The following is a 23,368-nucleotide window of genomic DNA, read 5'->3' on the forward strand; positions in this document are numbered from 1 at the left end:
TACACATTTGTCAGTCAACTACCATGTCCAGAGTGTTGGTGTATGTGCCAAATGTTTGTTTGGAGCTTGTTGGCAAAGTCACTTATTGGGGAAAAAAAGGCGGGGGAGGGGGAGGGGGGTGGAGAGAGACAGTAAAGGTAGACTCATGAGGATGAACGCTCATGTACCAAAATCTATCCTAGTTTTGTGTAAGAAAAAAAAAAAAAAAAAAAAAAAAAAAAGTGATAATGAAAACCTAATAAACAAATAATACTTTAAGACATAATATAATGAAAGATATGTAGTAGGAAATGACTGGGAAAAAAGGGTCACATTCAGTGAACTTGTGCACACCCACACATGCGTGCAGATGCACATATACACACACGCACACACAGATACAAAATACACATGCAACAATATAATTTCAGTTAAGCTGTTTAAAATAAAAGTTAAAAATCCGCTTAAAGTATAATTATACAAATTAACTTTTCAACTGAGTATATCTTTAACACACACACACACACACACACACACACACACACACCAAAAACAGCAACAATTCTATGGTTCAGAAAAATCTCTCCCCATGGCATGCATACAAAATCATATCTCTCCCAATCTGTCTCTAGTTCTGCCACTGTGTCTTTCTCTCCCAGTCAGGCTCCCTCCCTCTCACCCCATGCCCCCAGTCTGTTCTGTGGGAATGTGAAACTCATCAAAGGGGGTGGGCTCCCTTGGCATGCCAACTGATAGGTCTGCCGGCCAGCTGGCTACTCCAGAAGTGCCCTGTTTGCAGTGTTGTGGCTAACAGCAGCTGCATGGAAAAGGAGGAATGCTACCCATGGAGAGCAGGGATGCTGCCCCAAGTCCCCTGGGCACCCAGGTCAGGGCATGTAGCTCTTCTCTTCTCTAATCTCCAACCACCGTGAAATGGGGGTCCCACTGGTCCTGATACTGTCATTTTTCTTTTCTTTCCCAACAGCAGCTGCTGCTACCGATCTAAGCCACTGCCTCCGCTTTGCTTGCAGTGTCTTATTGTGCAGCTCATACCAGTGAATTATGTTTATTTATTCATTTCCAAAAAGAATCATTTTCAAACTTCTTGTGTTGGTCAGGAAACACAAGCAACTTTCAAAGATGCTACTGTGAAATGGATGATACTCGACTGATTAGCAAAGTCTTCAAACTCAAGGCAACAGCCAGCTCACCTTTTGAGAAAGAACTGACCAGGGGTTCAAACCCACATGTGCCAATGATCACTTTGCCAAGCCTGCTGGTATGTCTACTGCTTCGTTGTCTGAGTACCTATAGATCTATAAACCTGCATATAATGAACCTATCTACTCCAGCAGAGAATACCGATATAAATGGTGAAATGTTAATTGAGCTTCACAGACATATTTCTTTGCTGTTGTTGTTGCTGCTGCTGTCTTTCATTATATACATACATGTCTGCCAACCTGTTCAGTTCCCCTGTTGGTCTATTCATATCTCACCTAGACTGTCTGGTTATCATTTCATCTGGGCAACAACCAGCAGAAACAAGAGCTGTGCCAGGCCAAAGAAGAGCTGTGTGCCATCACAAACCTTGTTTGTTTTCCCTTCACAGCATGCTGCCATCCTTCATATTCCTCAAGTGTTCACAGCCACACAAAGTTTCCCACTACCATCAGCCTGCTAGGTATTATCTAAGATGATTAGTGTGACCAGTCAATGCCAAACATGAGGAAACCCTGCCAGGAGGAAACCTGCTGCTGACAGTCTCCTTCAGCAGACATAACATCCTGAGGCAAGTGGAAGGGATTGGGCAGCATTGCTCAGCTGTGTTCTGTGCTCATCAATCAGCAGACAGCAGCAGTCTGTGAGGAAGGTGTTTGTTGTCAGCGGTTATGTCACTGGGGGGAAAGGGGAAACCTGGCAGCTTCCTTCATCTTTTCTTCTCTGTTTGTAACTATGTAACCCATTGGTAAGAGCATTGCCAATTACTTGTCCTTGCTGCAGTGGTGCCGGATTTCCCCCCATGTTGAAAGAGCTGTGTGTTTGTGGGTATATGAGTGTGTTGTGTCAAGGAGTGGTGGGTGGGGTTGTTGTGCACAAGCATGCTCATGCATGTGATACGTGTGTATTTTCAAACCTGCTTGCCTATACATGTGCTTTAAAAGCTGAAACAATCAGCATGAAAACTGAAACTCTTCCATTTGGGTTTTCATGTGCATTAATATATGTTTTTTACTCTTCCATGCAGGCAGCCATACTCTCTTTTGAGGGGCATGCTTGCTGGCTGCGTTCTTGTTTCAATAACCCACCGAATGCTGACTTAGATTATCGGATCTTTAACATGTGTATCTGATGCTCTGCATGCATATATAAACACAAAGGGGGTAATTCATGCACTGGCTGGTCTGCACATGTTGACCTGGGAAATCTTGACCCACCAAGTGCCTGGGATTTTAAGTTAGAACCCTCAGATTGAAAGTCCAAAGCTTTAAAACCACTGGGCCGTCACAGCCGTCAGATGACTGACCTTGACATCACTCTTGCCGATGGCAAAGGGGCGGGTGCACTGGTCCAGGCCCACAGTGGACTTCTTGGAGTTGTCGGTGGTGAAGGTGTTGTTGAGGAAGCGGCGGAAGATAGAGCTCTTGCCCACCCCGTATTCCCCACACAGGATCACCTTGTAGTTGGGGACGCCTGACGCCATCCTTAACGATCTGCACACATACAGTATGTTGCCACTGAGCTCTGACATGTGGAAAGAGGGTTTTTTCTTGGCACTTGTTGATCAAACAACATTATTCATTTTACATAATTATTTTATACCTCAGGGCTTATGATAATAGATTTAATTAAATATGCCTTCCTGTCGCTTTCAAAATGGACAGGATGCACTGCATGTCCCAGGGACATTCTACAAATTTCTAGAATGAACACATAAAAATTGTGTAGAACTGTTTCAGTCTGACCCTAGGTTAGTCTGCTAGACCCAGAAAACTAGATGATTATGACAAGAAGGTACATCTGCCTGCTTTGTGTGTAGCAATGCAGATGTGTTTGGAATGTGTAGTGTCACAGTGATGGTAAGAGTCTCTGGGACCCCCACCATTTTTAACTGATCAGAAACTCAAATACTTGCTGCCATCCTTTGTGACTGTTTATACTGAAGTGCTGGGAATGCTGCTATGTCTGAACAAAAACCTATTTTAGTTACAGTTGGTACCATCCCTGAACATCTGTGCTGTGATGCTTGAATGAACTGGAAGAAGAATTCAACAAACCCCAGAACACCAATGGCACTGAAATGAACAAATCTGATGCAGTTTCATGGCAGAACAATACAATTTCAACCATGGCAACCAACATTTATTGAATATCAACCTTTCGGTGCTGGATATGACTTGCCCAGTTTTTTTATTTTATTTTCTTTTCTTTAATTTTTATCAATGTTCATGCTGCATGACCCAAGACACACACTTTTGCCCTGATGTGTCCTGTGACACACACTTTTGTCCTGTGGGGAACTGACTGATGTGCATCTATTTTGCTCTTTGTGATGAATCAATGATGACGACATTAGCTTCCAATGAGAGAGAGACAAAAAGCTAAACAGTCTCTATCTTTTTTTTCCCCCCCAACAGTTCTCAAAATCCAGTCTACAGTGTTGTGTAGGTATGTAAAATCCATTTGAAAATAACGACCCTCCTTTGTATGCATATGAACTTCAAGAACTTGCTTTAAGCTTGCAACAGCTGTCTTGTGTTATTCATGGCACTGCATTCTGTGCTGTTGTGTTGCATATCTGCACACGTAATTCATCTGTCTAACTCCTTGGTTAAAGACAATGATCTCTCCAATGCTTAAAAAAAAAAAAAAGAGAAAAAAAAAAGAAAGAAAAAGAAACGATTGTTTGTAACTTCACTTTCACTCTCATTATCCATCACGATATTAATTTGTCAGAGGGTACATTTGGAAAAATACGCCTTCACAAAAATGATACTGGAAACCCACATCTGTTTTCTGGAGGCAGACATCTCCCATCCCACTCTCTTCTCCCCACTGTTTACATTCACTCCAAATTCTCCAAGATCACAAAGTGATAAAGTAACATGCTTGTGAGCTGAAAAGCATGTGAGAATGCTTGGAAATGGTTGGGAATAAAAACTTTAAAAAAATTTTTTTTTTAAAGTGAAGTCCTGATAATTTTTGTTTTCTTCATTTCTTTCAGAGTTATGTGTCTCTCTTCTTTTTCATTCAAGTACAGAAAAACAGCAACAACAACGACAAAGAAAAACAAACAACAATTGTACAACAACAACAGCAACAAAGAAAAACAAATAACAGTGTTGTAGATATCAGCCGTGTTATATTTCTCAGAACTGACTTTAAAGAAATTGGACATCCGAGTGCAGCATAAGTCCAAAAATTAAAAGCCTTTTAGTTTATCTTGACCAAAGATACTGAGATCACAATAACAGTCAGAGTAACTGCTGCTTGTTTGTCATTTCACTCGTTTCTCAGGAATCTGATCATGCATCAGCAAATATCTGATATCTATACCCATTTCTCAAAAATATTTCTCTGTCATTATGACCTGACCAATACTAGTCAGTATCACAAGGATTAACTTCAATGATCTGAATGTAACACATGAGAGCATGTATAATGCATCCTGTTTTTCTCAATTTTCATATCCTTCCCTTTTTATTCATTTTGTAACCTGAGCCCAGAAGAAGATAAAAAGGAAGAGAGCTAACATAGGAGCTTATAATGTACTTTCAGAATCTGTATCCTTTGCTTTAGTTTATGAATAGAATTGAACTGAGAATAAATCAGAAGTTTTATGGTTCCTGCTGATCTGTTTCTTCTCTCCTGCTTTCAGTTTCACAATTTGTTGCACACACACACGTCATTTTTGTGCACACTAAGTGACTAACACAAACATGCTCATACATATGCATATGCACACAAACATACACACGAGCACAGATATCACACACTTACACAAATGTACGGTTAAATGTACTTCACTTGCACATTAAAGTATTTTTATCAACACCTAAAATTAACGCAACATTGTATTGTATTATTTCTCTGTGTGAAATTCCGGCTGCTCTCCCCAGGGAGAGTGTGTCGCTACATGACAGCGCCACCCTTTTTTTTGTATTTTTTTCTTGCATGTAATTTTATTCATTTTCCAGCTGAAGTAGATTTTTCTACAGAATTTTGCCAGGGGCAACCCTTTTGTTGCCGTGGGTTCTTTTATGTGTGCTAAATGCATGCTGCACACAGGAACTAGGTTTATCATCTTATCCGAATTTGTGTGTGTGTGTGTGTGTGCATTCTTGCTTACTGTAATAAAGATTTTGTCCGCAATTTTATGAAACTGTAATTTTGACTAGTACAAAACTTATTACAAGAGCTAAGAATAGGATAAGAAAAAAAATCAGTGGATGTGGAGAATTATCCCAACATAGACTGAAATCATACAAACAAAACAAATGTAAAGACAAACATGTACACATACATGTCCTTGCTTACAATGGCTATGGATAGTGAAGGTCATAAGCTAGTCACATGATTTTTTGTTTGTTTGTTTTAAATCTTAACTGATGAAGACAGGCTTTGGTTTTTAACTCTGACAATCTCTCAGAAACTCTTCCACCACTGGGTTTGTGCCAGTGACCTCCAGAAGCAGGGAGAAGGTCAATGGTGTGTGCTGAATCAACAATGACACAGGAGAAGAAGCAGACCAGGTAGGTCTGATGACATGACAGCCAGCCTCAGCAGGAAGCACAATAAGCTGCCCCCCACCCCCAATCAACTGGCAGGCTACCCTCTGACCCCAGGTGCAAGTGGTTCATTCTGTGCACATCTGCTTTTAGACAGCCTGAGAGTACCTCTCATCTCTAGTGCCCTTGGCTCTCATTATGGTGTGGAAAATGAATGTGTGCTCTACTCATCTGTATCAAACTGTCTCAAAGTCTTGATTTTTATTTCAGTTTCCTCATACTGACAGGTGCCACTGCATAATTATAGATTAGATCAGATAATGTGAAGTGAAACTCTACACCCAATCTGCCAAAACTTCAAGGTTATTGGAAAGGGCAGGATGAATTTTATTAAAAATAAAAAATAAAAAAAATTTTCCCAAATGGGGACACAACACTTCCATGTCCCTTTACACACAAACACACACACTTCTTTTCTTCTCCATCTCTCCAGGAAGAATTGCTATAATTAACGGATGTCAGCTGCTGCTGCAAAGTTTAACTGAAGGCAATCTGACCTGACCGGGTCATGGGAAAGGTGAAGGGTCAATGCCAGCCAGTTAACACTGCCCTCAGGCGAACATGCTGGCTCTGTAGCTGATTCTGTGAGCTGTGTGTTCTCTGTGTGTGTGTGTGTGTGTGTGTGTGTGTGTGTGTGTCTTTCTCTCTTCAAAACGTATTCTATCTTAAAACTGAATATGAAGACCAGAAATAACAACTGGCATCAACTGAATGATGTGAGCTGTGAGTTAAAAGAGACCTATTAGGGAAGAGTTAGACACACACTGATCCAAAACAAAGATAGACTGATTGTTGAAAAAATCCTGCAAGTGCCTGTCCTACAATTAAATCAGTTCTGCAGGTGCCTGTCCTGCATGTAAATCCAATGGGTTGGCCAGGCCCTCAGTGAAGTCTGGGTCTTTGCAACTCTGATTTAACAAAGAGAGCATGAAATTTTCTGTTCTTATAACTTGGTCTGTCTCCAAAACTTGGTTCAGCTGCTGTAGTATAATACAGTCAACACAGAAATGTGAACACAACCACAAGCTCTGGTATCACATAAGGAAATGAAAAGATGTGAAGCTATAGCACTCACTGCATTCATGGGAAAATCCTGCTTGTTGGTGAATTGTTTCCTTTGGAGAAACCCATGAATTTTTAATCATCTCAACTATGGTAATCCCTGATACAGAAACGAGGTCACTTCATCAGAAAAAAAAGAATCATGGTTATATGACACTGCCAAACACAAAGAAAAGAAATAACCACTGTAGTCTTTCCACTTTTTCGCTTTCACAGCTTGATTTGAATGGATGAAAATACTGTCTGGTTGTCCAGGATGGAGTTCACAGCTTGTGAGAATGAGCACAACAGATTCTGCAGAAAAGAAAAGAAAAATAATTTAAAAAAAGTTAATTCTTGTTCAGCAATCACTGTGGCACAGCTGTTACCATCACAGACCAGTGACAGATCCATGGGTCTGATCCCTTTCAGAAATGTGTTGTAAATATGATTTGGGGATTTTTCAGTCCTGACTATCCTCCTACCCCAAGCACAGCATGCTATGGTATGGGCAAGAAGATGTATATCACAGGTTCAAGTCTCACCTGCTTCATAAAACATGTCTCTCATGTGACAGTCTTGTTCAGTTTCCTGACACACAGTTCTGATGTATGCTAACAGTCTGGCTGGGATTTATTTCATTATAGGAATAATAATAATGATTTTTTTAACAGCTCACTAGTAATACATGCAGAAGCAAGCTCTAAGTACTTACTTTGCAATTCAATGTCTAAAATGAAAAGGTGGAGCAACATCTGCAACGATACTTAAAACTGTGCTTGCATGAGGTGTTCAATCACTCATCATGGGGATTGTTCTTAATGCAATGCAGTACATCCATACATGGACAGTGCATTCTGAGAAACAGCCCTGACATGATTTTCCATCTTTGCAGGCATAAAAAACACATATGACACAATCACAACACTTGTTCTGTTACTGTCACCCAACATCAACAAGACATGCACACAGTCCACTTTGATGCAAGATGAACGGATGGTCTGTGGTTTCTGTTCTCCCAGGTAATAGAATTTTAACAAGGAAAATGAAAATAAGGTGAGGAAAGAAATATAACCAAGAAACAGAAACAGGGAGAGAAAAGAAATGTTACCAAGAAAAACTGTGACAGGAAGTAAGGAAAGGTAATCTCTCTGCAGACAAAAGTGGGCTGAAAGAGGTTTGTGCAAGGCTGGGTATTTTCATGCTGAGGCTGGATGAATATGTGTCACCGAAAAATTCCCTGTGTGATCATCTTTTGTGTATTCTATTGTATTTCTACTGTGTTGTGCTATGTCAAGGTTTTTTGAGGTTTTGACTTGTTTCTGATGATTTCAGGTTTGGGGAGACTTAGGTAAAGCAGGGATGTTCTAGATTGTTTGGGGTGGATTGCATTCATTCAAACCTTTTTTTCTGTCCCCCTTCATCATGTAAATGAATGCCAACAGCAACATTTGTGGGGGAAATGGAGTTTGTTGTTGTACCAGCATAATAAGGTTCAATTCTTTCTAAGAGAAAATTAAGCTGCTAAGAATCCCATTTCATCCAATGTTATATATTCAAACTAACCTTCACTGATTCTCCCATGGAGAAGTTGTTCCCACTCTTGTTATCAGAGATGACAGCCAAACTGGATGTCAAGATCACCCACACAAGTCAATATCCTTTATTACTATTAGTATGAAAGAACCCATGCTGTTTATAAATCCTCACTTCACTGTATAGAGCCAAAATGAAATGTACCATCCTTTTGATGTAAAAAAAAGTGTACAACTTTTCACTTTCAAAGGCAATGGGAAAATACAATTTACATGATCTAAAAAAAACCAAAACAAAACCAACAAAAAAACAAAAACAAAACAAAACAAAACAAAAAAAACACAAAAAAAAACACCCATACCTAAAGCAAAACAAAGTTTCCACTTCAGATACTGTTTCAAGGAGGTATCAAAACATGCAGACTGATCCATATACACTACACATCTGCTTCACAAATAAATAAATAAAAATAAGAAGGAAAAGGGGAGGGTAAGCAGATGCTTGATGCACAGACCTCCCTGATGCACTGACCTAACGTGCTAATATGAGAGCCGAACATAACAATATATAAAAGAAACATATATATATATATAATTAAACACACACACACACACACACACACACACACAAACAAGACTGGCACCGTGTTGCTCGGACGACCACACCACCAAGGCGCAAGACAGTCAATGGAACTCTTCAGACAACAGGAACAGATACTGTCAAAACTGGTTCCTAACAATCGGCAATCTTCTCTCTGGATTGGTGACCGTCCCTGGAGCCTTTTTCAGTTTTTTATTTTATATTTTTTTGGTAATCTCTTCATGCACGCATGGTCTGAACCCAACAAGAGCCGCACGTGCTGTCACCGCTCAGTGCCGAAGGCGTGTTATTATTAAAGATCTCCCTCACTGTGTGGACCGACTGCTGTCTATGTGAGTGTGCTGTCTGTCTGTTCTCGGTCCACACAGATCCGATTGCTGGATGATGATATGCAAAATGACAGCACCGGTCTTTATCGTCCGGTGTGTGGTGAGAGCTTGGGGAGAGATCGAAATTGACAGCGAGAGACAGAGAGAGCGCGCGCGCGTGTGTGTGAGGGAGAAGGAAAGGTGTGTGCAGAGTGAGGCTGGAGACAATGTGCGCACGTGAACTTGGTTGGCTGAAAGACCACCTTCTTCGACTTCTCCAGGTGTGTACATTCTCTCCAGGACCCTTCGATCCCTTGCTGACATCAGGCTCTTTCAGCTTCCTTCTTTCACATGCAAACAGCATGGCCAACGAGCTGCCTCTTTCTCAACAGCTATTAGCTTCAGAACTCTCTGCCATACTCTCTCCCACACATCCAGTCCCTACAGAGTCCGTCTGGACAGGTCTGAAAAGATATTTCTTTACACATTACTACAATCAACCTCCCCTCCATACCATTTAAGAACGTGCTTCCATCCAGACTGAATAGTTAGTTGTGAATGTGATGTGTGTGCAGAAGGGGGAGCGCGAGTGCGGTCGCCGCCGTGTGTGTGTGTGTGTGTGTGTGTGTGTGACTCAAATGTCACACAGCGTACAACGTTTACACAAAGCACGGAGAATGAACAACACCAACGATTTTTTTTTTTTTAAACCAACCTTGGACAAAATATGTTAGACAATCCTATGTTGTTTGAAGAAGAGGGAAAGAAAGACCAAAGCCAAACGCATCCAGCACGTCCTGCGCAGTTGCTTTTAAAATGTTTTTAACGTGACATTTCACAAGGGATTCGCTGTATAGTCCTCACCGGTATCTGGAATACCGTTGCGAAGCTCTCTTGTGTATAGGGGCAAAGAGCCGTTGAAAGACTTTTGAGTTATCAGCAACAGTTTCACGATGCACCACCCCACCCGCCAAATTCTATTCTAACCCCCGCCCCCAACACACACACACACACACACCTCCCTTTTCAACGAATAGAAGTGCACCAAGGACACAAGCAAAGAATTCTGATACTTGTTTTAATGCTGTGCAATGATCCTGTTAGTATTCCCTGGACTCGAAACACAAGTGAGTATACCACGTTCTGCAGTTTGTTCACCTTGAATAGGGGACACACATAGAATTCGAAAATGAGTCAGTAGGTGAGAACGTCGATGCTTTGGTGAGGGTAGAATGATAAGATAAAAGCGTCTATCACCATGCCCTCGCTCAAACACAAGAGGGAGGGGGGTAGGGTGGAAAACAGGAAAAAAAAGAAGCAGTAGAGAGAGAGAGAGAGAGAGAGAGAGAGAGAGAGAGAGAATAAAAGGGAGTCAAATGATGTCAACTGTCCTATAAATTTCGCTGCTTTCTACCCTCCACTCTCCTCCGATTTTCTCTCCTTTCTGTTTGTCTCCAAACTCTCTCCCCACCTTTCTCTGTCGACCTACTCTCTTTTCATTTGTGAGCCTTCTGTTTCCATTAACGATATGGTTCTTCTGTTTCTACCGCCTTAGTTCTTCCTGCTCTATTTCTCTGCCACAACTTGTTTGGGTTGAGGATGTTCTGCTACTTCAAGTAATATGTGCCCGATAAAATGTATGTCTGCACAGTGACAGGCGAACCGTCCATATTCCATCCACTGCTCGATTTACTTTTTCTGTTTTCTGTCTGTGTAACCGATCACTTTACCACGATCTTTGTTGCGTCACAAAATCGTGAAAATCTTTATTACTTACATATTTACTTAACTACCGTGTTGACTTATTTGTGTATTTATCCTTAATTCTCAAAGGTCGTTTGTTTCAATTTGATGAAATTCGATTTGCAAACATGCAACAGCGAAAGTTTTGAAACATAACTATCTGAGCAAAGGTCAAGGTCGTTATAGAAACAGTCTGCATTCCAACATGAACAATGACTTCTTATATGCCAACTCAACAATGACTTCTGAACAGTAATGTCGATCCTGGTTTGTTTTTGTTTTTTTCATTCATTCAGTTGCAACTCCTGTACCTCCAAACTTTCTCTCACTCTCTCTCTCTTCCTCTGTCCGTGTCTCACGCGCGCGCGCGCGCGCACACACACACACATACACCACACAGGTTGGTACATATTTGTAATACAGTACAAAAATAATCAAATATGAAAGGCAACGTGAAGCTGCAGAGGAAGTGTGTCTGACTTACGGTGGCAAAGACTCCTCGTCATCCTCCAGACAACCCAGACTGGCACTTCGGTTCTCCAGCTTCCCTGGCTGTGTGGTCCTCCCGTCCCTTCCACCTTCCAGCCCACAGTCCATACTGGCACTGCGGCCGTTCGCTCTCTCCTTGCCTTTCTTTCTTTTCGGCAGCTTAAATCGAGGCATGCTGATGCCCAGAACTTATTTCTTGACAACTAAATACGCACTCTTGTGATGTACACAGTTGATGCCACTTCGATCCTGACAACTGCACTGAAAGAGCTGAAGTCACATACCTCGCGAACCTGACAGTGCACTATTTTGCAGACACAGCAGTGAATTATGCACTTGGTATATATGTAGGCCGACTGTTTTGTGTGATGATGCCGCAACCATTAAAAAAAAAAAGGTAATAGCGACTAAAGAACTGTGCCAGCAGCAATGAAACTTTACCTAATGATCGTTCCAAACAATGCAATAATGGTGTGCGTGCGTGCGTGCGTGCGTGCGTGTGTGTGTGTGTGTGTGTGTGTGTGTGTGTGTGTGTGTGTGTGTGTGTGTGTGTGTGTGTGTGTTGTGGTTTTTTTTACACTTCGTGAAGCAGCCTCATGTAAAAAAAAGTATTAGGCACAATTTCCATCAAAGTCGTCAGTAATCAACGGGTTTTTAGTGCCTTGACCGTGATAATTGCACTGATACTTTGTGGCAAAACTCGGTCGTCTTATTTCAATACACATGGACGTATGCGATTTATTCCAGTTCTAATTATCGTCTTGCCATCGTGTCAGGGTGTGAGAAAAGAAACATTTTTCTGAATAGGGGATACTTCGGTTTTAAAACACAACCCACTTCAATGACGCTCACAAGCAAATAAATCATCCAATTGTCGATGTTAAAAAAGCAAACAGTCAAGGTTGGAAATATGTGTTGAAAACGAAATATGTCCACACTGTCTTCTGCACAATAAACGAGTAATGCTCAGTTACTGGTGGTAAAGAAACTGAAATAAAACAACTCCAAAACCATGAAAAAAAATCAAAACACCTTCAACAACGCACTCACTGAACGACGTGCATTCACAGCCAACTACAACATTCCAAGCCCGAATATTTCATTCACACTTTTCCAACAGCACTCCAGCAACAATAAATGCCCAAGGAAGAGTAAGAAATATCGACGTGTAGGGCTCCCTCGAACTCCGGTCGAAAACAGGACTTCTGGCACAACAAAAACACCCCACACACAGTGAAAAGCAGTTTCAGGCTCAGCAATTCGGTGGGAGGTCACACAGCTGACATTCACCTGGCCAACTGACTCCCAAAGTCCTTGTGAATCACAGGTGTCAGCGCACTGAGACTGACAGAGTCATCATATCCACCACATCTCACACTCCCCAGTCCGCTTTCCTCTTTTTCACAACTCCGCCCTCCTTTGTTCCAAAGCAAAGCGGTTCTGATGCACACCAGTGACCCCAACCAGCTAGCTCGAAGATACGACACCCCCCTAAATATATATGCACACGTTCACACGCTCTAACACACACATTCTGTGAGGCTTACATAGTGCGGGGAAAGAGAGAGAGGTGTTTTGGTTGGTGTTGATGTAACGTCATCCATTCTGTGTGGTGACACACAAAAGGGGGCTGTCAAATGACACAGTCCTGCCAGTTATGTGCGACACACGGGCGTCTATGAAAGAACGTATCAAGGAGATTCGCAGGTCACCCAGTCTGTCTGCCAGGCTGTCTGTGTGGCTAGGAACGTTTCTTCCTTGACACAGGGTTTACTTTCTCCCTCCCTGATACTCACTGCTTAAACTGCACACACACACACACACACACACACAGAACAGGAAAAACGAATGAAGAGGCTGAAATATCTCTCTCTAACTTGCGCGATGCTGCACCATTTCCCCCTCATCTATTTCCTCTTTTCCTTCCGTTAATCCCACCCGTTCCCATTGAGCGATTTTCTGTTGTTGATACATTGATACATCTGTCATAATTACACAACGATGACGGATTTAAAAGATGACAGGACGCAGTAAACCCTTTCTTTCCCCCCCTTTTTTTTGTTGTTTTTTTTTTTTTTGGGGGGGGGGGGGCAAAAGTTATTAGTTTCTGTAATGGACAAATTCTCTCTCTGTCTCTGTCTGTCTGTCTGTCTGTCTGTCTCTGTCTCTGTGTGTGTGTGTGTGTGAATGTATCTTTGAAAGAATTAGAGAGTAGGGAACAGAGAACACGGACTGAATGTTTACTGTACATCGGCCACAGGCCCTTCACAATGCAGATTTTTGGTGGAGACACACAGTGGCAAAGTTTAAATCGCACATCCCTCTCCCCTCCTAGTTAAAAGAAAAATCTTATACGAATGTGTTCTCTAGGATTGACACGCGCATATGTGCGCACGTGCACACCAAGAACGGACGTAAGCACATACTATTTTGATCAAGCCTGTGAAAGTGGGAGAGTTGAGAGGTGGGACGGAGGGACAGCTGGGACAGGGAAGGGGTGGGAGGTGAGTCAGAGAGACAGACAGACAGAGACGGGAAGAGAAGCTGACACACACTCAGACTGCGATACGGATACAAGACAGAGAGAGAGAGAGAGAGAGAGAGAGGCGCTTGGCACAGACAAGAGAAACTCAGTCAAGTATGTACATAAATACGTACACAGCTCAACAAACAATCAGTTAAGTACCCTACCCTACCCTACCCTAGCTTTGCCTGCCATGTCATGCATTGTTTGGTAGGATTGTTGGCGAGGGGCACGCGACAATAAAATCAATCTCCGAAGACCTAAAAAAAAAAAAAAAAAAAAAAAACCAGAAGGGGGGAAAAAAAAACCCGCAACTGTTAACAGTACGGAGGTCAGTGTGTACAAGTGGGGATTGGTTCCCCCACACGTTAGGCTAAAGCACGCACGGTGCACCTCAAGAATGTCTGTCGACTGCCCCCATGTTGACACAAAGTCAGCATTGTTCTGTAATGTAGCTGAAGGAAAGGAATCATGTATGCTACGAATTACAATCCCTCGACCCCAACCCACTGAGATGAAATGTCTCTCTCCGCCCCCTCCCATCCCCTACACTTCTCCACAATATGCCACTTCCGTTCTGTGGCAAACCTGCTGTGTTAAACCTCTGCGTGTTTCAATTTCAAAACTTGTGTGCTTCGAGCAGTGTCAGAGGCGGTTTCTTGCATTAGACAAGACAAGACAAGACAAAATCTAATGGTTTATTGACCTAACCATTTGTTCATATCACATGAATCAAGACTACCGATGATCAAACCGATGCCCTGTGGTGGAAATATATATATGAGGGGGGTGGGTGGTGGGGAGTGGAAACCAAAAGCACCAAAACACATGAAAAATGTCCCTCCGGGAGACCCTCTCCGACACGTGCACGTGCGCACACACACACTGAGACGTTCACAAAATGTATGTAGACATATTTTCTTGCATAAAAGAGATAGACTCTAGAGGGGGAAGGGGCGCGCACACACACACACACAGAGGGGGGTGGGAGTGGGGGGGAGACTGTAAAAATGAAAAATGTACAACACGTGGTCATCGCCGAAAGGCCTGTACATCCATACCGTGATTTTGCCTACCCCCCCACCCCCCACTCTCTTTGACACTTAAATAAACCAATAAAACTTTCACTGTTTCTGTTATTTTCGTGTGCTCTTCTGGATGCGACAAACTCTTTTGATAACTGGCCTGTAGGAAATCAATAAATTTGTCAACGAGCCTCCCCCCCCCCCCCTCTCACGCAGAGCGCACGTGCACTGCGCTCGTTTGCATGTGAAGCACGTCACATGCATAATGCTCTTACAACACACACACACACAAAGATCGGACTTGTTGAGCACCGAGCTCGCGGCATGATTTGCAAATCCTTGAGTTCGATTCTTGGGCACCCCAAACAAGATTTGATTTTTCTGAACCACTGCCCCCCCCCCCCCCCCCCCCCAACCCCCGTCAAAGTGTTGTGGTTCTGGCAGTGTCCTGGGGAGTTTTCCCTCATCGACTATAATATCAACTGTGGCGGGTGTCGACGTTAAACGCAAATGTGAGTAAACGTGACGCAGTGGGTAACACTTTCAGCGCAATGTGTTTGCAAGGTTTGAGAGATCGCTCCAGCTGAACTGTTGTGAAAACAATTTATGTGACATAATGCTGATTTTTTAATATCTTGCGATAAAAACGCGTGCGCGCGTGCGGCCTAAGATGACTCACGAACGGGGATCCTCTCATATATTATGCAGACGTAAATTTCACTGTTATTACCCAGCAAGCATTTTACAACCCGTCCTTCCATCTGTCCCTGAGACCCAGACACACTCAACCCAACGGACACGGTCACCCTAACGTTGACAGTTATAACAACACCAGACACACCACGAAAAAGATAAAACGACAAGTGAAAAATATCCGACAAGAACGCTGCAAACGATTCCCACGCCAATTCAGCTCCGCCAATGAAGTGAGATGTAAAACCCGAGAAAAAAACAACAACAACAAAACACCAGCAGACTGACTCCAAAACTGCCTGAACTGTTTCTGACGGGACAAAGCCGCTCGTCCCAAACAACACCAGCGACAGGAATCCAAGTCAAGAGCAGTCTGGAACAACCACTGTCGTCGCTGGCACCCGAACACTACATACATTAACACAGGCACACACGTGACAGGAGCCGGCTGTAATCTTATCTCTGTATCCTCCACACAGACACGATTAAAAAAAACCCAAATAAATAAAATAAAATAAAAACGAAATTAAAGGAAACACCATGTGAAGCGTATACTGTCGGCAGACTGAGCATTCGCAACAGGGTGCGGACACGGTGTGGCGTTGTTTGTGGAATTTGGTTGTATCGGAGGAGTGCTGGGGTACTAGCTATGCTGGGGTGGAAGTAGACGACACAATAATGTTATGACACATTTGTAACATAACATTTTCATAATGAATGCTGTGGATGACGTGCCCGTCTGTGGGTGTGGTGGGAGAGGAATGGGGTTGGTCAGTTTGTCCCCTTTCTCGTCCAGTCGGACGTGCGCCCGTGGGTGTGAGTGTACGTGTTGCGTGTTCAGTTGTTTGGGTGAATATAACGTGAACGCGTCCGGTCGAATGTGTGTGTGTGTGTGTGTGTGTGTGTGTGTGTGTGTGTGTGTGTGTGTGTGCGCGCGCGCGTGTTTGTGTGTGTTTTAGTGTGTGTGTGTGTGTGTGTGTGTGTGTGTGTGTGTGTGTGTTTTAGTGTGTGTGTGTGCAGAGAGAAAAAGACAAGGAGAGGAAGAACCTTCACGTTTTCGACTTTTTCATTGTGCAACACAATAATATTATTGCTTATAGGAAGTCAGCATTCTTCATACGGATCTGGCTTGTGCCGTAAACATGTATGTGACCATCCTACTTTGGTAGACGATATCATACACAAAATATAAGACTAAAAGACAATCTCTCTCTCTCTCTCTCTCTCTGTGAACTGAACTGAAAACATAATACACAGGCACACACGCGCGCACATACACACACACACCGTGGCACACACACATACACAGACAAACCGTGACACACACATACACACACACACACACCGTGGCACACACACACACACACAGCACACACACACATATACAAACTCACATCGTGCACACATTCTCATTTGAACTCTCTCTCTCTCTCTCTCATACACACACACATACAAACTCACATGGTACACACATTCTCATTTGAACTCACACACACACACACACCGACCTCTGATGAGCCACTTTTTTAATTACACACACCAACCTTTGATGAGCCTTTTTTACACACACCGACCTCTGTTGAGCCATACTGTTTCTGAACCAATGAAACCCATCCCCAAGGGCATCACTGCACGGGTCAGTCCTTCAGCTCCACTGAATATAGGTCTTAAACAGTCTGGGATTGCCATTCCTTGCAGCAACAGCCTTTGCCTGTAACTCTGTACATCAGTATCTTTTTCCACCACAGCTTGCGTGATTTGTGAGAGAGAGAGTGTGAGGAGATGGAGAGAGAGACAGAGACAGAGAGCGAGAGATGGAGACGAGATAGATGGAGAGAGAGAGAGAGAGAGAGATGGAGAGACAGGAGATAAAGAGATGATGATGATGATGATGATGATGAGAGAGAAAGAGAGAGAGCTAAACATCTGTGACTGGCACCAGCTGACTGCATTTTGCTTGCCACGTTTTGCCTAGTTAATGGGATGGAAGTATAAATCATTTGTATGAGTATTCACACTGGCAAGGATATTGTAGTAGTTAATGGGACCGAAGCATAAATCATTGTGTATGTTTCTGGTCGTGTGTGTGCGTGCATGTGCGAGGGTGTGTATGTGTAAGACAGATAGGCACTGACACTGATTTTACTTTTGAAGGCCACCAACCCATAAGTGTGAGATACAGAGAGACAGTGTCAGAGAAACAAAATGAAATGATTTTTTAAAGTTCATGTGGAAGGTGGAGCAAAGCGCAATTGTTATTTTACATCCAGCCCTCAAGTCATAAAACACCCAGCTTCAACACTCCCTAAATTAAATGAACAAAATAACAAAACAAAAAACCAAGAAAAAAAAAAAATTCTGCAAGAGAGAGGAGGGGAGTAGTAGTAAGGGGGAAGGTGGGGGGGTGGGGGGGGGGAGAACAGGAGGCAGGGTAGTAGAGATGGATTCTGTGATTGAATATTTTGTTTACTCTGTGTAACCATTGTTTTCTCTGTGTCTGCATACCTACAGGCATTGTGTGCATGTGTTGGATCTTGATCTGTGTTTTGTTTTCATTGTTTTCTGAAAGAGGAGGAGGGAGAGAGAGAATCTGAATGGATACACACTCAACAAATACATAGAGAACAAAACAAAACAAATGAAGCAATTAACAAGAGAGACAGAGAGAGAGAGAGAGAGAGAGAGAGAAAGAGAGAGACAGTGACAGAGAGAGAATGAGGGAGAGAGAGAGGGGGTGGGGGTAGGGGTGTAGAGGGAGGGAGACAAAGGACAAAGACTGAGAAGGAAAACAGAAAGGCTTCCACGTCCCACCACAAACCACAAACACCAGCAACAGCGCTCTTTCCCACAACATAAGTAGCACCGACCTCCAGTCATAAACCAGAACTCAACCTGGTACTCACGCAATAAAAGTATGGAAGTGAACCCTCTGAGCACCTTTTGTCGTGAATTCAAACCCCCACATATGGACCAGTAGCCTGTCTTACAAGTTCAACAGGTATACATACAAACTGTACTTACCACTCTTTCTCATTTCTTCACTCTCTTGCCCAGTTACACTAAAGATATTTACCGCTGAATGACTGTACCACATATGCACTGTTTTCTTCTTTTTCTTTTTTCTTTTATTTATTCATTTTTTTAAAATACCAAATTTCTAGAATACATCAGATTTCAAACAAGTGAACTAACATTGCAGAAGTGAGAAACTCTTGGAATTTGACTTGCAAATATGTAATTTTTGTTTTACAATGAAGAATGGAATGATAAAAAAAATATGGGAAATTCTTAACATCTGGTGTCCAGACTTGCTATCTACAGCTACTTTCATTGAACTGTTAATGACAATCGTTCTTTTGTAAATCCAGCAACAACATCCACATTAGGTTATATGGCTGTCTCTCTCTCTCTCTCTCTCTCTCTCTCTCTGTGTGTGTGTGTGTGTGTGTGTGTGACAGAAGACCCTCAGTGATGGTCTGGGTGTCAGTCTTTCAAATGAAGCGTTTAGGGTGTGTACAACATATTTATTCCACATAAAGAAACCCATGGGAACAACAGAGTTGTTGCAGCCCAATTCTTCAAACAAAAAAGTCTTTGTTTGGTAATTGAATGAGTGCCCTCTTTGAGGACAGCAATCCCAGTTTCTTATGGAGAAAACTCTGTTGCGACAATTTAATGTGAATTCATACAACAAAATACAATACCTTTTATGTACAAAACAATATACAGCAAATGAGAGACAGACAAAAGAGTCAGACTAAGAAGAAAAAAATAGATGATGTTGGTTAACTGGGAGATACACAACCAAGATTTTACAGTCACATTGACACTAGTGACACTGACAGGCATTTATTTGGAGACTGAGAGAGCAGTTATATGCATCCATGCATGTGTATGTGAGAAAGAATGAGAGAGAAAGAGAGTGGGAGAGGCAGAAATAGATGGAGACAGATCACAACAGAATGACAGGAAGAGGAAGACTGTTGACATGTGAGTATTTCTGGCTTGAGTGTCCAGCCTCTGCTGAGAGTCACACCATTTGTCAGCAACACATTACAATTATATCACCATATCAAAACTGTAAAAATTAAAATAAATCATAGTTTGCAATAAAACAGTTCAATAAGAAGCATAATCACACAGGCTTGAACAAGCTGAAGCCCACAGACAAGAGCACTTCCACATTTGTGTTGTGTGACATTAATACCATAAACTTGTCCCACATACATGTTTTTAATCTCACAGTGTTCACTGTGGACTTGACACCAATGCAGTTTATCTGCTGATTAAAAGTAGCAATGAAAATGTTATTTTCTGCTTCCTTTCTTTTTGTAAACGCTTTCCATTAACTCACTCAGTACGGCCAGTTCTCTCTTCTCCTCTACACAGACCCCTCAGATGTCCAGTGGGTGTCTGAATGACCCAACCTTTAGCTTCCGTCGTCAGAATTGTGGTATCTTTGTCAACATTCACCTCTTCAGTATAAGAGCCTTCCGCTTGCAATATTTTGATGGTGGTAATTGGGGTGAAACGCTGTTAACGTCGTCTCTTTCGCCGTTCGTATGGAGAGAGTTAAACATCAAAACACACAATACATGAAACAAACTCCCAGTCATGCCTTCACCTGAAGCAAAAAGAGAACAGAAATCACCCTTGCAGATAACACATGCATATCATTTTACATCAGCTTATATCATGGATCCCAAGTTCTGTTAAGAAAACACCATTCCTTAGTAATGCTTAAAAAAAAATATATAGCTATTTTGCATTTCTAACCAATGGCCTTCTGTGTAAAATACAATGATACATACTTATATGCCTAACATTGACAGACTAGGGTATACAACTGTGTCATACACTTGTTTGGTTTTGAATTGAATCTGTTTGCTGTTGCTGTTGCTAATGCAGTTTAATGGATGATACAGGCAACAATGAACATGTTCTTTTCAGTCTAGATAGTGTTTTCTAGACACCTTCAGTTAAAGGTCAAAAGGCAAAGTGCATGTGAGAAGGTCACTGTTACACCTTTAAAGTGATAAAAAGGTCACCCTTGCACTAGTTGTAGATAAAAAATGTATTGTTTTATGACTGGAAATAATCATGTATCCAAAGTTCTTGAGAAATGTAGTAATCATCTGCTATTGCTCACAGCCAGAGAATACTCAGATAAAATTTAACGTGGGCACACACACAAACATGCGCGCGCGACTACAAAAATTATTTGTCTACTTGTGCAAGACAATTTTTTTTTTTTAGGCAAATCATGCAGAGAAGGTGAGAGGGAAGGAGACTGTCTGATAGACATAAACAGAATAAGACAGAAAGAAAGAAAAAGAAGAGAGAGGGATGTCCAGAGGGAGGGGAGGGAGAGAGTGATAGAGAAAGAGATAAGTCAAACAGATAGAAAGAGACAAACTAATGGACAGGCAGGCAGACAGACAGAGACTCAGATAGAGAGAGAGAGAGGAGAGGGGGGGAGGGGGGGAGGGTTTCATGCACTTTGAATCTGAGATATAAAATCTGAAATGTTTGCCCAAACTGACACAAATGTCAACTGCAATAAAAACCAGTGAACCATGCAACCTTCGAAACAAAAAGACAACAAAAAAAGAACAGGGGGACCGCACAGAATAAAGATTTCACCTGATCTACTGCAGCACGTACCACGATATAAATCTTGAGTCAAACAATCAAGAACAGCTGGAACTCAATGTTCAAAAGTACTCAACTGACAGCAAACATTTCCTTATATATAGAACTTTATATATAATGATTATGTAAGGTCAGTGACAAGGCTGACTGCAGCCAACTATCCTCCTCCCCCAACCTTTTCTTGTGTCTTGAGGCAATGACCCAGTAAATATACAGTCTTTGCTTGAGGTAAGCACACAAAAAAGACTTCTCTATGAAACACATAACCCTCTGATACAGGTTTGCATGACGAAATTATACCTATGCTCCTGCTATCTATATCCCTTCTCTGTATGCAGTAAGAAAAGCTGAAATATTACATCAGCTGCAAAAACAGAATCTGTGATTGTAAAATAAAAAATAAAACCACACAACCATATCAGTGCCATAAACAGGATAATTAAAAAATCAATAATATACTGTCTCATGAAAGATCAGTGTCAAACACTGTCAGATTATGTCAGTATGTGCTTTTCAATATTCTTTTCTCAGTAGATAAAATACCTTTTCTACAGGTTTGCCTTGGTAAACAATGCCACTTTATTTCTGCTTGTTTGCTGACAATTATATTTTATGATAAGAATATCATTTAAAAACATTTAATGACCGCATACATAATACTACAGTGCTCAATAGAACCCTTATTCACTGTACAAAGAATGTTGTTTCCCTGCAATAGGTAAGCAATGGACCGGTCTTAGCTGAAGTTATAAATAGAGCAGAGTTTAATATACCTTCTTGGTAAGGCTCAGTTGACAGTGAAACTTAGAGACTGGTTGATCAGTTAGGCAGGGAGCCTTGGGAGAAAATGGTCTCCTATTCATAGACAGCTCTGCTGACATAATTTTTTCAATATTTAGAAAGCTGACAGGTACTGCTGAGTAAACCACTTGCAACTGATATTAATCTCAATAAAATTCAGAAAGCAATATCCACTTCTCTAGTTACAAATATATTGATGAGTAAACAACAAACTGCAAGGATACAATAATTTAAGATGAATGATAAATCATAGCATGCACTGAATTTAAGCAACTGATTCATGAAAAAATGTTGAGAGTAAGATGATCCATATTTCTGAAACAATACTTCTAGTTCTACTGTGTTGTTGTTTGAAGAACCCCCCAAAAAGGGGAAAAAGTGATTCAAGTGTGTGTGTGTAAACTATGTGTGGGGGAAAGGGTGTATTAATGTGTGTGTGTGTGTGTGGGGGGGGGGGGGGTGCGGGGGGGGGGGGGGGTGTATGTGTTCAGTGAGCAAGTAATTGAGAGAGAGAAGGCAGGACTCAGATTCAGAGAGAGAGAGAGAGGGAGAGGGAGACAAAGACAGAACTAGAGATGTGTGTGAGTGACTGGGTCAATGCGTATATGTATACAAACTGTGTGCAATGACAATAATGAGTGCTGAGTGCAAAAACCATGTTAGCTCCTGTTGATGGTAATTATAATGTGCCACAGCATGCTGCAATGCACTGCATTATTTTACTATCATTTGGTTATCATTTGAATGCAAGATTCCATATTATTTGTATGTGAATGTGAAAACACCACTATCTATTCTGCATAAATCTCTCTCTCTCTCTCTCTCTCTCTCTATATATATATATATATATATATATTATATGCACACATTAATAGTTCTACTCAGCTTTGCTGGGAAGAATGTGTAGAACAGACATTAGCCCAATTAGGTACAGCAGAGAATGTAGAACTTTCTAAATGTAGATGTAGGCCGACTCGCAAGACTGATTCAGTACAACTGAGGCCTTGGTGCATGCACTGATTGGCCAATGAAACTGTTCAGGTCTGAGTAATGTATTTTGTAAAATTTTGGTTTTACACATAAGTTTTATCACATGGATACCTGTTGTGCAGTGGGTCATCAACTGATTAATCAACACTAATAACTCTAATTTATACTTACAGTCTTTGAGCCTCAAAACTTTGATTA

At 41.8% G+C, this 23,368-nt stretch overlaps 1 protein-coding gene across 4 annotated transcripts in view; it reads right to left on the minus strand.

Moving 5' to 3' along the window:
- LOC143285474 (ras-related protein Rab-35-like) overlaps positions 1-23,368 on the minus strand; it is a 53,875-nt gene that overhangs the window by 11,697 nt on the left and 18,810 nt on the right. For 3 of the 4 annotated variants that reach the window (XM_076592783.1, XM_076592785.1, XM_076592784.1), the window contains exon 2: positions 2,507-2,693. In XM_076592783.1, the coding sequence (XP_076448898.1) occupies positions 2,507-2,693 (187 nt within the window). Of the gene's footprint in view, positions 1-2,506; positions 2,694-11,480; positions 13,010-23,368 lie in introns of those variants that run through there. The other variant, XM_076592782.1, reaches the window with a different exon arrangement.

The sequence above is a fragment of the Babylonia areolata genome, chromosome 9, assembly GCF_041734735.1.
Source record: "Babylonia areolata isolate BAREFJ2019XMU chromosome 9, ASM4173473v1, whole genome shotgun sequence".
Taxonomy (NCBI): Eukaryota; Metazoa; Mollusca; class Gastropoda; order Neogastropoda; family Buccinidae; genus Babylonia; species Babylonia areolata.